The sequence below is a fragment of the Solanum lycopersicum genome, chromosome 5, assembly GCF_036512215.1.
Source record: "Solanum lycopersicum chromosome 5, SLM_r2.1".
Classification (NCBI taxonomy): Eukaryota; Viridiplantae; Streptophyta; class Magnoliopsida; order Solanales; family Solanaceae; genus Solanum; species Solanum lycopersicum.
The window spans coordinates 17,787,000-17,802,806 of record NC_090804.1 but is presented as its reverse complement, the minus strand read 5'-3'; the positions used below and the strand labels follow the sequence as shown (position 1 = coordinate 17,802,806).

Here is a 15,807-nt window from a genome sequence, read left to right as displayed (position 1 = left end):
ATTATAAGTAATCTTAAGGATCGTTTAGGCACATCTAGAGAGCGTGTATGGGTGGTCTCTCTTTGTGTGACTTAAGTGAATATAGAATATCTTTTAGTGAGGGAATTACATGCTAGAAGTGGGTTAACAAGAAAGTAAAGTATTTCACTGTAACCGTGAATTAATTCACTGTACAATGAATATCGCTTACTCGAAAGTGAGTTATAAAAATGTGATTTTTTGGTTGTATGTTATCTTATGTTTTTATAAGTTGTTAAATGTTTTTATAATGATTATAATATGATTTTTAAATTAAAAGATGCATATTTCCAATAAAAGTCAATTATCATGATTTTTATGCATAATGTCATAAGTAGATGTGGTTGTACTAACTCCGAGCTTTTATCTATCTATATAGTTCTTGGTAGGTGAGGAGCTTTGAGAAGTGAAGACTTCAACTTAGAATATCGTTCAAGAGAAGTTGAAGTATGTCCTCACTTGAATTGAGGGCATATATGACTTTTATGTATCCATTCAAACTATTGTAATAGACTATGTATTTCCATATTCGTATTTTGAAGTATGGGTCGTGTCACAAGTATTCTTGTGCCTTAAGATGATGATACTTAGACTTAGTATTTTCTATTACTTTTATATTGAAGAGATTTTGAAGACTATATTATGTTTTGTGAAAAGTTTTAATTTCGCACTGCTTTTCACTATGTTTATGCGATGAATGATATGAAAGGGCTTGTATAAGACCTCCGAGAGTTTGAGTACACCGGTTACAATCTGATATTGTACCCTATCTTCTAGGGTGTGGTTTCGAGATGTGATAAGCTTGGTATTAGACATAGGTTTGTGAAATTAGTATTACGAATCAAGAAGTCTCATTAAGTCACGTGTAGTAGAGTCTTGACTATCAGTATGTGTCGCGACACATCTATGGGCGAGAGGCTATAGAACCATAGAATTTCCCTTCTTTTCTACTCCTATGTCGTGAGTTAGAGTAAATGTTTTGATTATCCTTCTTAATGTATTTCATTGTGTTTCTAAGAGATGAATACTATAAGGATGTCCTCAAGAAGGTTTGAAGATGAGAGGATGAATGAAGAGATTCCTCCTCAAGTTGAGCAAGTTGGCAAAGTTCCTCAAGGTGGGCAAGGAGTCCAAGGTGTTCAAGGTGCCCAAGTGCCTCACAAGGTAATCCTATTCCTAATGTTGAGGAGGTATTGAGGTTCCGGAGATGTTTAATAGGGAGATTACAGAGGCTTTGATTGATAAAGCCTGAGCCGTGACTATGCAAGCTAATTTGAGTATGATGCCTAGGGTTTTGGAGAGAACTATGAAAACTAGGGTGAGAGATTTTTGTGAGGATGAATCCTCTTATCTTTCTTGGCTCTAAAGTGGGAGAGGATCCACAAGAGTTTCTTGATAGTGTGTAGGTGTTGAGTGTTATGGGGGTTATATCTAGGGAGAAGGTGAAGTTGGCTTCATATCAATTGAGGTATGTTTCTCAAATATGGTACACTTAATGGAAGGATAATAGGCCGGAAGAATCGGGTCCTATTGAGTGGGAAGAATTGAAGGAATCTTTTCTTGGTAAGTACTTTCCTTGAGAGAGGAGAGAAGTTAAGGTGGAGGAGTATATTAATCTCAAACAAGGCAATATAAGTGTTAAGGAGCACTCTTTGAAATTCTCAACTTTGTCTAGGTATGCCCCTTCTCTTGTGTCTAATCCCAGAGATGAAAGTAGTCGTCTTGTGACTGGGGTAGCCGACTTAGTAGTGGAAGAATGTTGTACCGCTATGTTGCATGATGATATGACCCTATCTAGAATGGTATATGCACAATAAATTGAAGAGTCTAAACTTAGGAGAATGACTAGAAGTTTGAAAAGGAGTGGTGCTAATGATCAAGAGCAAACTAGGTTTAAGAAGAGGGATCAAACTCATGAAGAACCTAAGGGAGCTAAGGTGAGATTGGAGAAAGGAGGTGGTTCTCAAAAGGTAAAACCTACTTGTGCCAAATGTGGCAAGAAACATTACGGTGAGTGTCTATTGGGTACTGGGAGTTTCTTTGGTTGTGGTAAGGAAGGACACAAGGTGAGAGATTCTCCTATGATTGCTTCTAGGGGAAGAGAGGGTAAGCAAGTTTCTCCTAGTGTTCCAAAGGATGATGCTCCAACAAAGAGCTGTTTCTATGCACTCCGGTCTAGAGGAGGGAAGGCGGATGAGAGTGATCATGTTGTTGGTAAGTTCTCTTTTCTTCTTGATGTGATATGAGTTCCTTCTAAGTGGGGGAGTACGGTTAGTATATGGGATAGAAAGTCCTAGAAGCATGTTGCGTATGCATGATATTTTGTTCAAATTGAATTTCATTAACTTCTTGAATTGTGTATTCTATGAAGTTGTGATTATGTTTTAAGATGTGTTTAAATGATGTTAATTTGCATATTAACATGTTCATATCATGAATTGCTTAAAAGTTGCATTTTTGAAAATTTTGCTAAAAATCACTATATGCTTGAACTATTCACTGTAAAATTTTGTGAAAAATGACTATTTGATTCTTTGATCTAAAATTGTTCTAATATTGTTAGAACTGATGTATATAAGTATGATATTAAATATAAAATGAGTTTTTGACATTTGGAATGAACCATTTGAGTTTTGTAGCATAATGAGTTACAGAATTGTCTTGTACTTTCTTATTGTGTTGTGAAAGTGATAGTTTCTTATTGACTATGTGTTTTATGGGATATTTATTAGCTGCTAGATTAATCTCAATTCTTGGAATTGTTCGGAGAGTGACAAGTGTCATTCGAGGACGAATGTTTTCCAAGTAGGGGGGATTGTAAGACCCCCAAAATGACTTAGGTGAACTAGAACCTATCATGTTAGTATTGATGGTGTAAGGTCCTAAATAGGTCTAATATATGGTATAGAGGCAGTAGCTAAAGTATTAGGTGCATTGGAAGTCAAAACGTCAAGGGACGACTAAGACGTTTGACGACTAAGTCAACTATGTGCCTCATATGTGGTTTTATGTGTGATTGTGTGATTAATGAGGTTTTAAGGTCTATAAATGAGTTATTCTAGTATGTATAGGCAGTTTGTCAATTTCGTGGAGTTCGGAGGCCAAACGTCCAAGAACATCCATGAAGTTCGAAAGATGTTCTTTGAAATGACCTTGTCTGTCTAAGCGTGTTTCGTCGAGTTTTACGTGTTCGTTTTGGATGAAATTTATGTGAGAGATGTTAAACTCATATACGATCGTATTTGGATTTGAAACGTCCGAAAAATTATCCCCAAGGATTAACTAAGGGTCCTTGAGGAAGGACCCAAGTTGGTGGCCAAAACTGCCAAAAGGCAGTCCACCTACAGAAGGCACTCGACGGCCAGTAGCTGGTCGACGCCCCATAGTTTGTGGGCGTGGTAGGTACTTATCCTGGGTGGTAAGTCTACCAGTTCCCAGCCTCGGAACCCATCGACGGTTTCCAGCACGCCCCGTAAGTGGGCTTACGCTCCGTCGATTGGCCTGTGTGCCTGCGTGCAGTCACTGTTATGTCTAGGGGTGAACTTGTAAATTCACCCCACTTCTACTTGGATGTGTTGGCGAGTTATAAAGTAATATATTGGGTATTTTACATATGTATATAAGTGTTTAACACTTAGAATATTTCATTCATCCAAATCAAAACCCCAAAATCTCTTAGAATTCTCTCTAAGTCTCCATTGAAGTCCAAATCAAGGAACGGCTTGGAGGTGACGTTTTGAGTGGAAATTATTCACCAATGTGAAGAATTAGCTTCATCAAGGTATGGATACTTATCCTTGAAACTCTCTTCATCAAGGAGCCCCAATTCTCAAGATGTTTTCAAAGTCTCTAAAGTTGAATTATCCAATTTCACGATTCTATATTGCGTTCTTGCATAAATGATTTATAAACACTGAATAATGATTTAATTGATATTCTATTGATGATTTTAACCTAAATTACCTATGAACCCATGAATTTGATGAACCCTAGATTTTGACTATGTTTTGGGTTACTTGATATTGATCTAATGTTGATGAATTCTTATAGAGTTTTATGTGGAATATTCATTGATGTAATAATTGTAGTAAATTTATGTAAAGGTTGTATTAGATTGATGAATTTACATTGATTTGACCTAGTTCATTGATTATTGTAGTTTTTATGTTGAATTGTTGGTCTTGGCCTTGGTTAAAAGTCTTGTGTTATTGAATCGAGTAAATTGATTTTGGATTGAAGTGTTGAGGATGATGTGGGTGCATGCTGACCTATTCCTTTTATTTTGATGTTGTTTATACTTCAATTGTATTGTGATTGTATGGTCCACTTAATGTGGCGATGTTACGTGTTTTACTTGCAATGGATGTGGCATTGTCGGCGTTACTTTATGCAATATGATGATCTTCGCCTTGTTGACAACTACTTGAAGTAATATGAATATTTGTGTAGTTTGATTATGTGAAGAATGACAATATATATCTACATGTGGAGTCATATATGTATTCTTATATTCATGTTGTCTTAGGTGACCATGTTAGACTATGTCTTTGACATTATGTGTGTAGTGCTGGTGTTGAGTCTTGGTTATTCCTACATGGCTATATGAGTATATGTTGATTACATTTATGATGTTATGATAGTATATAATATGACTTGAAGATGTTAGAGTTGTTTATAGGTGCTTTTAGAATGACTTGCATTGTGAGTTAAAAGTGAAGTATGTGGTGTCTTGTCTTGGTTGACTTGTATCCCTTGCTTGATATATATGGTTATGAATATGTGATGTCGTTATTTAGGGTGTTAGAACCCATAGTCTTGAATGTATGAATGACATGTGACCTTAATGAACTTAAGAAAGTCTTTTTTGTGAAAACCTTGCCTTAGTGGAAAGGTTAAGATTGTTGAAGTCGTAAGTCGTAATGGTATCCTTAAAAGTAAAGGAATGATAGATTTAAGGTTAATTGTCTGGAACCGAATCATATTAATCCATGGGAAAAATTCATCATGAGCTTCTTGTCTCGATTGTGAGGTAGCCCTAGTGGACCTTCTTTGGTAGGGTAAATGTGATTGGGTTATGAACATGTTATGGAACCATTTTATGTGAACCTAATGTGTGAACTACTCTATGAGAAAGAAGTTTATCACCGAGTGAGTATGGTAAGGGAAGTAGTTCTAGTTAAGTATTAGACTAGAATACAAAAAAGCCCTTCATATTGAGTAATCATGTGCCTATATGAGATGTGTCTAAGTTCTACCCTTGGAAAGTAGAACAACCTTATCGAAGTATGATAGAACTTCGGATTCCATGTCTTGGTATCATGGTCTATGTTGGTTATTTCCTATTCTCATCATATGGAATTTATTAGCATTAGAGAAATTGATGAGGTTTAGGTGGTGGTATGGGACACTATCTAGACATTGCACAATAGACTTTCAAGGTTTTATTTGGAGTTCCTAGGTCTTGTCTAAGACCATTACTTGAAGTCCTTTATGTGATGTATGAGTCTTAATGAATAATGAACTAATAACTTATGCTAAGGAGTATTTAAATAAATAAGTACCTAATCTAAAGTGACTTAAGGATTCCTTAGCTAAAGTATGAATACGGCACAAGAGATGATCTCTTTATGTCTTATCATATGAATTCTTGAGGATGACTCTAGTTAGGGAAGAGATTTGGTATTGTGGACATGATCTAAGCCTTAGGTAGTATTAAAAACTATTTAAGTAATCTTAAAGAGGTCACTATGGATGTTATCTTCTTGAGTTACTTGAGTAGGTATTTTTGATAGCCTTTGGAGGACGAATGTCATATCATCTATGTGTTGGTGTATTTAGTGGGAATGATTCTATTTTAGGGAGTCTATAGGATATCTTAAGTGTGTGTGTTAGGGATTGTATGGGCGATCGCTTCACAACTCACTCAAGTGAGACTTAGGGTCACCTTTGGTAGAAGACTCTTACCTCAATGTTATGATACTTTGTAATTGTGTATGTGACTCATTATAAGTAATCTTAAGAGTCGTTTAGGCACATCTAGAGAGGGTGTATGGGCGGTCTCTCTCTGTGTGACTTGAGTGACTCTTAGGATAGCTTTTAGTGAGTGAATTACAAGCTAGAAGTGGGTTAACATGAAAGTAAAGTATTTCACTTTAACAGTGAATTAATTCACTATACAGTGAATATAGTTTACTGGAAAGTGAGTAATAAAATGTGATTTTTTTGTTGTATGTTATCTTATGTGTTTCTAAGTTGTTAAATTTTATTCTTATGATTATAATATGATTTTTAAATGAAAAGATGCATATTTCAAATAAAAATCAGTGATCATGATTTTTATGCATAATGTCATACTTAGTACATGTGGTTGTACTAACTCCATACTTTTATCTATATATATAGTTCTTGGTAGGTGAAGAGTTTTGAGAAGTGAAGACTTGGACATAGAATATCGTTCAAGAGAAGTTGAAGTATGTCCTCACTTGACTCGTTGGCATATATGCATTTTATGTTTCCATTCAACGTATTGTAATACACTAAGTATTTCAATATTCGTATTTTGAAGTATGGGTCGTGTCCCAAGTACTCGTGTCTTAAGTGATGAGACTGAGAGTTAGTATTTCCTATTACTTTTATATGAAAGAGATTTTGAAGACTATATTATGTTTTGTGAAAAGTTTTAAATCCACACTACTTTTCACTATGTTTATGTGATGAATGATATGAAAGGGATTGTATAATACCTCCGAGAGTGTGAGTATGTCGGTTACAATTCTATCATGGGTAGATTATAGGATCTCTTCAATGTGTGTGTGTAAGTGATTGTATGGGAGGTTGCTTCTCAACTCTCTTAAGTGAGACTTAGAATCACCTTTGGTAGAGGAAATCTCATGTTCATATGTTTGGTGTCTTGTAAGTGTGTGTCTTATTATAAGTAATCTTGAGGGTCATCTAGGGATGCTTAGGAAGGTTGTATGGGTGGTCTCTATTTTTGTTGCTTTAGTGAGTCTTAGGATAGCTCTTAGTAGGATAATTCATGCTACAAAGTGTTAAAAAGGAAGAGAAAATAATTCACTGTAACAGTGAAGCAATTCGTTATACAGTGAGTTCAAGTTACCGTAATGTTTCCTCAAAAATACTATAAATTGCTTAAATATTATCTTATGTGTTTTTAAGTTGATAAATGTTGTGCATACGATTATGATATAATATTTATATGAAAATATGCATATTTCCAATAGATGTCCATTTTCATGATTTTCATGCATAATGTCATACTTAGTACATGCGGTTGTACTAATACATTATCTATATCTATAGTTGTTGGTAGGTGAGGACCATTTGGGAAGCAAGACTTGGATCGTAGAATCATTCAAGTGAAATTGAAGTATGTCCTCAATTGACTCGAGGGCATATATACATTTGTTTTATGTTTCTTCTTGAAGTATTGTAATAGACTAAGTATTTTTATATTAATATGTTATGGGTCATGCCCCAAAGGTATTCTCGTGTCTTAAGATTTATGAGATTAAGACATAGTACTTCGTATGATTTTATATGAAAGAGTTTTTAAAGACTATAAAATGTTTTGTTAAAAGTTTTAATTCCACACTACATTTCATTATGTATATGCGATGAGTGATATGTAAGAGCTTGTACAAGACCTCCGAGAGGTCAAGTATGTGTGTCACAATCCGAGATTGGCCCTAACTTCTATGGTGAGGTTTCAGTTGTGAAAAGCAATCTATATAACTATGGGCGTTAGTGCAGGGGCAAATGCCTAGCATGGATCGATCCCAATTGGTATAGAAGAATGGAATCTTAGGGGCGAAAGCCTAGAATAGCTGATCCTAATTGGTATAAGAGAGTGGTAGCTCAGAGGCGAAAGCCTAGAATGGTCCCCAATTGTTATAGGAGGGTGGCAGCTCAGTGGCGAAAGCCTAGCATGGGCCGATCCCAAATGGTATAAGATGGTGGAAGCTCAGAGGCGAAAGCCTAGCATGGGCTGATCCTAATTTGAGGAATTATGACGACAGCATCCCAGGGGTTTAAATGTGTGGCTTGGTTCATCCTCTTCTACCGCTGAGCAGTTGGTATGTTGTATCACATGCCCTACAAAGATTATAACGTAGAGAAAAGTTAAGAATAGAATATAACATACACAATTATACAAGTATAAGCATATGTGGTCTCTAATCCTTATTTATTTGTATTTGGTTTCACTTGAGCTTTCATTTATCTTATGTTTATATTATGCCTTACATATTTAGTTAATTTTTTCATACTAACATTTCTTATTGGGGACACTGAATTTCATGTTGCAGTAAAATTACTCAACTAGTAGACCTCCCCAATAAAAGCACATTATACTCGGCGGTTATTAGTGAGCTCTAGGTTGATTCAAGGCTTTTCTGAGTCTTTACTATGCGTATTTTCATAGTGGTACCATTATGGATTGCTATAGAGGCTTTGTAGACATTGTAAAGCTATCATTTGTCTTCATAGTTTCATTTGTCACATGTATTGCTTTAGCTAGTCAACTTGTGTTGTATGTATATGAAGATTTTCATCAGTAAACTATGTGCATTGTAGTTTAATTTCTCATCATATATCTCTTCAAAAGTGTGTGTTCATATGGTACTTCTCCACCTCACTTAGGGTTTGGGGGTGACAAAAGTTGTATTAGGGTAGTGCATCCTAGGGAGTCTACAAAGTCGTGTCTAGTAGATCCTTAGTTTTGAATGTGTTGTGTGCCACATTTTTAATTAGGGGGCTGCTTTGTTATTTAGGAAATGCTACCTTCCTTCACAATCTTGATCGTGAGATAGAGAAACGTTAAGAAGCCAATTTTTACTTGTATCGGATCATGCTATTCATATATTCTATGGTTAAGGCTAACGGTTGTTGAAGTGTCAGCATGTATCATACAGAAAGGAACTCAAGTTAGCAAAAGTTTGACTAGATTGAGCTCTTTTTATTCGACCATCTCACTCCACAAGATATGTAAAGGCATTTATGTTATTTGCATCTAAAGATGCATTCGTACAATTTGCATCATGTTGGTTCAAAAATAATTTTTTACCTAGTTACATATACTTGTTGTAGCATTTTAAGGCACATGGTCTTTAGAGGATGTAACGAGCTCTTGAGTTCTATCTTTCCTCCATACTTACACGATATGTTCCTATAAAGGAAACCTATTACTAGTCTTCGATATACATAGAAGTTTCAGTGTTACACATGTTCTCGAAATTGATGTAGTTAAACCAGTTTCTTTTAGTTATCAGTGCAATAGTGTTAATAGAGATATCCCTAATTGGTTCACAATGCTCAGATTCTCACCGTATGTTCTCTCGAGCATGCTAGGGTTTCGCATTTATATGGTATGTGCCAACAGCCCCGAATACTTACTAATAACATTTGTATTCTTTTCATGGTTATAAAACTTAGGACAAGTGTGCCAATTTCTGAAAATGATATATGTATGACAGTTCCTATTATGATCTATGTTTTTGCTACACAGAATCGGGATGTGACTAAAAGGCAAGGTTTACAAGAGGAAAATTTATTGTTAGACCGAAGTTGTGATTAGTCAGGTTATGCATAGTGGGATTAGAGTGCATGAAGCTACTAGTTTTTATCAAAAAGTACTTGTTAGACAGGAAGCATATAAGCATGAAGTTTGAGAGATGGGATATGTCAAATTCCCTAAACATAGGAGAAGGGGTGATACGGTGATGCTATAGAGGAGTGCGGTAGGTGGTTATGAAATAGTGATTGCTAAGTGTATGAGGCAAAAAAATGTTATCAATTTTTCAACCCTAACGAGTTATGATGGTGAACCTGGGAACAACTTTGTAAACCTTTATTATACAGAGAAGACAATTTAGTATTGATTGAAGTCTTTATAAGAACAAGATAAAAGAGATGAATAGAAAAGTTACCTATATAGAAGATAAATGAGCCTAGTTTATCCACATCATACACATGTATAGACTTCCATAAAATTGAATAGAGATATTACAAGATTCATTTGATATATGCATGCAGTAATTCATAAATCATAGTCTAGTTAAGGGAGAGGAAGTGATCACATAATAGTTGTTCTTATTTGCTATCTTGCATGGGAAAATAGTCGGAGCACCTTCACTTGTATATAGAAAGAGAGTAAATCTATTAGTATGACCAGACCTCTATCTAGTGAAGCCCAAAAGGGGTTTACTCTAAGATTTAATGAATCATAATATAACTTTATAGGCACCTGACATTACATGTTATTCGAGTTCATGTTTTATGGTGCGTTGGTTTGGTCCAATTGACTTGGTTATGGTTGAATTGCTATTAAATGATGTTGTTACACTAATCATGAACAAAATTAGGATAATTTGAAGTATTTCATGCTAGTTCTTGAGTAGATGATCTAGGTTATAAAGTATGTTGTGAATTGACCTAAGTATCTTTTCTTAAGCTATGATATAGTGTTGAATTGTGATGTAGCGATTCTTCTAGCCTTGTTATCGTGTTGGTTATTGATTTATAATTATGTATACCCAAATTCAGTTGAATTGAGGGTTTATGGTAAGACCTTGATGATGAACTATGAAGGAGACTTGGTAAGTCTTATGATCTCTATCCTTTACTTCAAATTGTGGTTAATTGTTATTGAGTAATAATGTTCTATTTGAGTATGCCTTGTATTAGGATTGATAGGGTGAAATGATGTTGAATTGAAATGTCTTGATTATGATTGCGAGGTGTTTTCTAAAGATGTAAATGTTATAAAGAGGGTGAATGATTTACCAATGTGCCTTATCATGATGTGAAATGTTAATGTGCTAACCTCACCTATGTGAATTGTAATGAAAGGACAATACTCATGCAATTCCTATTTAACTACGATGATGATGATGTCATACAAGGGTTAGGCCCTATGACTTATATAAAGATATGATGATTAGTAAAGAGATTAAAGACATTTCAAAAAGGGTCTCTAGCTTAGCACCGAGTGAACTAGAGTGAGGAGTGTCTCTTCCTATATAGGGAAGGTAGGATCACTAATGTACTCTTGAGATTGGAGACTACAATACATCTAGCATAAAGAAGGTCCCAAGTATATCTCCCAGTTCTTGAACTATGTTGCCCCGTAGGAATACTAGCTAGTGGATCCACGTAGTTGCTATGTTTCATGTCTTGGTAGTACATTGTCAAGTAGTCCGCCTTTTTCCGGTGTAGGGTTCTATGACACCAGATTCCACATTTAGCTCATGTGGTCTATGTCGGTTAGGGAAAGATATTCCCAAAAGGTGAAATAAACTAAAGGATTGAACTCTAACTAAGATGACCTAAGGGGTCTAACTTAGTCTAGGTAGGGGTATGGGACTCTACCTAATTATTACACTAATTAGCCTTGAGGGGAGTCTTATAAGGATGTTCTTATTTATGATTGTGCTTATGATGGTATATGTTATATACATGATGAACTTGCACATTTTTGATACTATATTTTGATTATTTCACTTATGTATATGTTGGTTTATGTTATTAATGTAGGATGATATGTACACCTAAATGACATGTTATGTGAAGTAGGATGTTAGTCATGATTTTTGTAGGGTTACTTGATTAAGTAAGGTTATGGGGCTTTACTTGGTCATTGCACTTGTTGACTTGATAGGGATTCATGGGTAATAGACTTGTTTTGTTTATAATGAAATGTACTCTTATTCATGCTTATTGTTAATATGACTTGATGATAGAGTTAGTTGAATATGTATCTAATTATATGATATGATGATTGACTTTACTAGACTTGATGTTATTGTTCTTGTGATTTACATGCCTATGACTTAATGAACATGAATTATTGGTTGGTACGGTCTTGATTAATGTATATAAAGGTTTTAAATAAAAAGTGCATACTTTATCAAAATGTCCCTTTTTCTTAGCATGATTTCAAAGTATGTGTGCATATGGTTTCATACTTAGTACAAGTGGTGTACTAACAAAAAAATTTTATTTTCCCTACATTTTAGGTTCCGGTCATTGAAGTGTTTTGGAAGATGACTTGAAGAAGGCTTGGATCTCTTGATTATCCAAGTAGGGTAGGTCCTCACTTTCCAAGGGAAATTCCACTATCTAGCTTATGGGGTTGATTAGTTAAAGACTTTTATGCTTCTTTCTTTTTAATTTAGTATGAAACATTGTATAGCCAATCAGAGGTATTCTTATTTTGATATATGGGTTATGCCCAAGTTATTACACTCTTATTAGATGGTTATGAGATGAGATGACTAGTATGACTATGATATTTTCTATTTATATATGTGCAATAAAAGTAGAAGACTAATTTATCTTCCTATACTAATGGTCTATGTATGTTCGATATATAGTTGTTACGTGTATGTAGAGGCCTATGTAAACTCCATGTAGTAGTAATAAAAAGTTCTAAATTTTCTACTAAAGTTGACCTATGAATTTAATGATGTAAACTAAGAGACTAGTGTTAGTCCTCAAAGAGGACGACGACGCCGGTTACGTCTAGGGGGTTAATCCGGATGTGACATTCCCTGTGGATTACTTCCTCATAGGTTACCTAATGTCCTAGAACGCATGTAAGTGTTATCCACTTTGAAGTACCCTTGTTTTTACTATATGTTTTTGTAGGAACTTTTCCCTACATGTTATATATTGCACTAGTTACATTCCTCATATCACTTGTCCATACGGTGAGAATTTTCAGGATAATTGATTATATGACCAATTTCATATATTTTACATTCCTCGTAGACTACTTGTTTAAACGTTACAGGCCTTATAGCTTTTCTGACCATGTGTCATGTTCTCACTTGCTAATATTTCATATGTGTACTCATTGACATATTAGTCCACCTATCCGTGTGACAGAACTCAATTTTTCAATGTGATTTATGTTCCATAGTTCAATTTATGTTTTGTCTACATGTCTTATAGTTTACTTGCTTCCATATTTTATTTTATAATTTAGAGATTTAGTACTCATGCATCATGTGCTCATCTAATCCATTTCCTACATGACTTAAAGCTTATTTGCTCACACGCCGCCCCATGAACCATATGCACCACATATTCTATAGCTTAATGCACGTATAGCATGCTCTCCCTTTTGTGCTAATTTGCCTAGATGAAATACCCATTTTGACTTATTTATCTGTATAATATGCCCCTCTTTGTTTATTGACTTGAGTTTTGAACATATTTGCAAATCATTTCCTTGTATCATTATGTAGTGAAGATCTTGACCATAAAAGGTTGGGCATATATGTAAATTTAACCAACCGTAGATAAATAACTTAGCTTAATTCCCTATCCGAAGGTGCGGCATAAAACTTTAGAGTGTGTATTAACAGCTATGCATTCTCATAAGACTCCCTCTGAAAAGCGTCATGAGATAAAAGAGAAGGGAAAGTACTGCCTCGATAGGTTAGGCCTATGATTCCGTTCCATATAATTGTCTCAATGGGAAATACTATAGCTATTCTTCATGTTAAGGCCCAGAAGCTAAGCTCAAAAGGTGTAAACTCCATTGAAGTATTATGGAAGGAGTAGAATATAACACAAGGTACTTGGTAATAGAAGATGGTAGAGATCCTTAATACCCTTCTCATTCTAAACATCAACATAAGGATTTGAGATCATGTGGTCTCGTGTACGATCATAAGTCCTACTAGCATTTGTTCATTTGATATGTCCTTTGCATGTCTTGAGTTTTGTAGGTTTATTAAATTCCTTATTTGTATGAGTTCTATTTGTGTATCATTGGTGAATTATATGGTCAAGAAAGGGGTTTAATTTGTCATTTTTATTTTATGAAGCATATCTACTGAGACTTCATGATAGGCTTTTCTATACATGTTTTAGATTAGTTTATGAATTTTGCATAGTCCTATTTATGATGGGAACTCACGCGAGTCTCCAAATGAAATTCCTAGGTTAACCAAACTATAAGTTTCACCTATCATTCACGGATGAATGATCATAATGGGGGGGATGTAATACCCCGTATTCTACATATACTATTTCTATGTATATGTCGCTCAAAATATTCCTTGTGGTATAGATATGGGCTTGGTTACCATGTGACTGGTGACAATAGAATATGTCTAAAGTTGTAATACTGTAACACCTGCATTCTACGTGTAATAGTTCTATGTATATGTCTTTTAAAAATTTCCTTGTGGTATAGTTATGGACTCGGTTTCTTATACAACTAGTGACAATAGAATATGTTCAAAGTTGAAATACCCCGTGACTTCCAACACATATACGTATAACTAAACTCAAAAATAATTCAAACTCGAGATAGTAAAAGGTGGTATTCGATGTAAAATTCAAAGTGGTCAAGTGTGTATTAGTGCTACGGTCTTGTAAAGAATCCAAGATGGGGAAAATGGTGTAAAATAATTGAGGTCTTGCTTGACGAAACTATGATAGCAGGTGACAACTATGTGATGCACCTACTTATAATCAGTGGACTACATTTTAAGCGAAAAAGGACAAGTAGGTGATGTACCTACTTAGTATTAGTGGACTTAATTTTAAGTTAAAGGATAAAATAGGTGATGCACCTACTTATAATAAGTGGACTAAATTTAAGTGAAAAGAGCAAGTAGCCAATGCAGCTACTTGAAAACTTGTGGCAGAAATTAAGGAGGTGATGCACCTGCTTGCTTAAAGTAAGAGACCATAATATTTCCCAATTTATTAAAGGGAAAAACGTCCAAAATGGAGACTCTAAAGCATCAAGCTTATCATATCTCTTTCAAATCACTTATTCTCCAGAAAATTACTCCCAAGGAAAGCCATGGATGCTCTAAGAGTTTTGGTCTATAGCTTCACCATTAAAATCTAAAGCGAACCCATTGTTTCAAAAGTACAAGTTGGTAGAACATCTCCCATCTTAAGGAATTCAAGTGAATAATCTGATTTAACATCAAGATAAGTGAGAGAGGACAACCTAAACCTTGAAGAATCCAAGTCTTGTCAAATGAAGTTTCTGTCTAGCAAGGTAAGTTGTGGAAATTTTCATCCCTCTCTTGTTGATGCATTATTTGTAAAAGTTTGTATTTGTTAATGAAATGAGGTGTTCTTCTTTATATGGTGTGATCTTGGTGAATGTTCAGGAAGGAGTTTCTTGTTGAGATATACATGGAGTGGAGTCCCCTTAAATTTTGATTGTGAGCTTGTTTTGAGAATCTAAATGTTAGTTGGAACTCACGGAATATTGATCAGAAGTCATGAGTTCATATTTCTATTTCAACATTGTGATGGTGGATGGATATGTGGAGAGAAGTAATGAGAATTGGTTAGAGGATTGAACATTGAAAAGTGTAGATATATGACGCTTAATTGAGTATTGCATGACCTTACTTACTGCCATCCCTTTGTATATTGTTTTCCAAACATGTGAAGACAAAGGAGTTTCAGAGGACCTTATAAGAAGGTTCTATAGTAAAAGAAAAAAAATTTAGAGGAGAATGGGTGGGAAAACACCCTTGATGGTATCAATTATAGATTTACTGCCAAGTATTGTTTTGGTCTTGATCAAGTAGCCCAAATTTGTTGATCAACTACTAATGCTAGTTTTTATTATTTACTCTTTTGTAGATAAATAATCTGAAAGAATAATGGTTGAATCATTGTAATATCCATTGTTGTGAACAAAGGTATGTAAGGACATTCAATATCCTATTTATTTGGAATGAACCCAAACACTTGTAAGCTTTCTAAGTACCCTTGGTAGTGACTGATCCA

At 34.8% G+C, this 15,807-nt stretch overlaps 1 protein-coding gene across 1 annotated transcript; it reads left to right on the top strand.

Annotated features, from left to right (window-relative positions):
- Positions 1–1,859: 1,859 nt before the first annotated feature.
- LOC138348682 (uncharacterized) lies at positions 1,860–2,264 on the top strand. The gene has a single exon (XM_069298252.1). It carries the CDS (start codon positions 1,860–1,862, stop codon positions 2,262–2,264), a length of 405 nt encoding a protein of 134 aa, XP_069154353.1.
- Positions 2,265–15,807: the final 13,543 nt, after the last annotated feature.

What these genes read in the sequence shown, in the direction of transcription:
- LOC138348682 (XM_069298252.1), top strand. Translation starts at nt 1,860, where the DNA reads ATGACTAGAAGTTTGAAAAGGAGTGGTGCTAATGATCAAGAGCAAACT.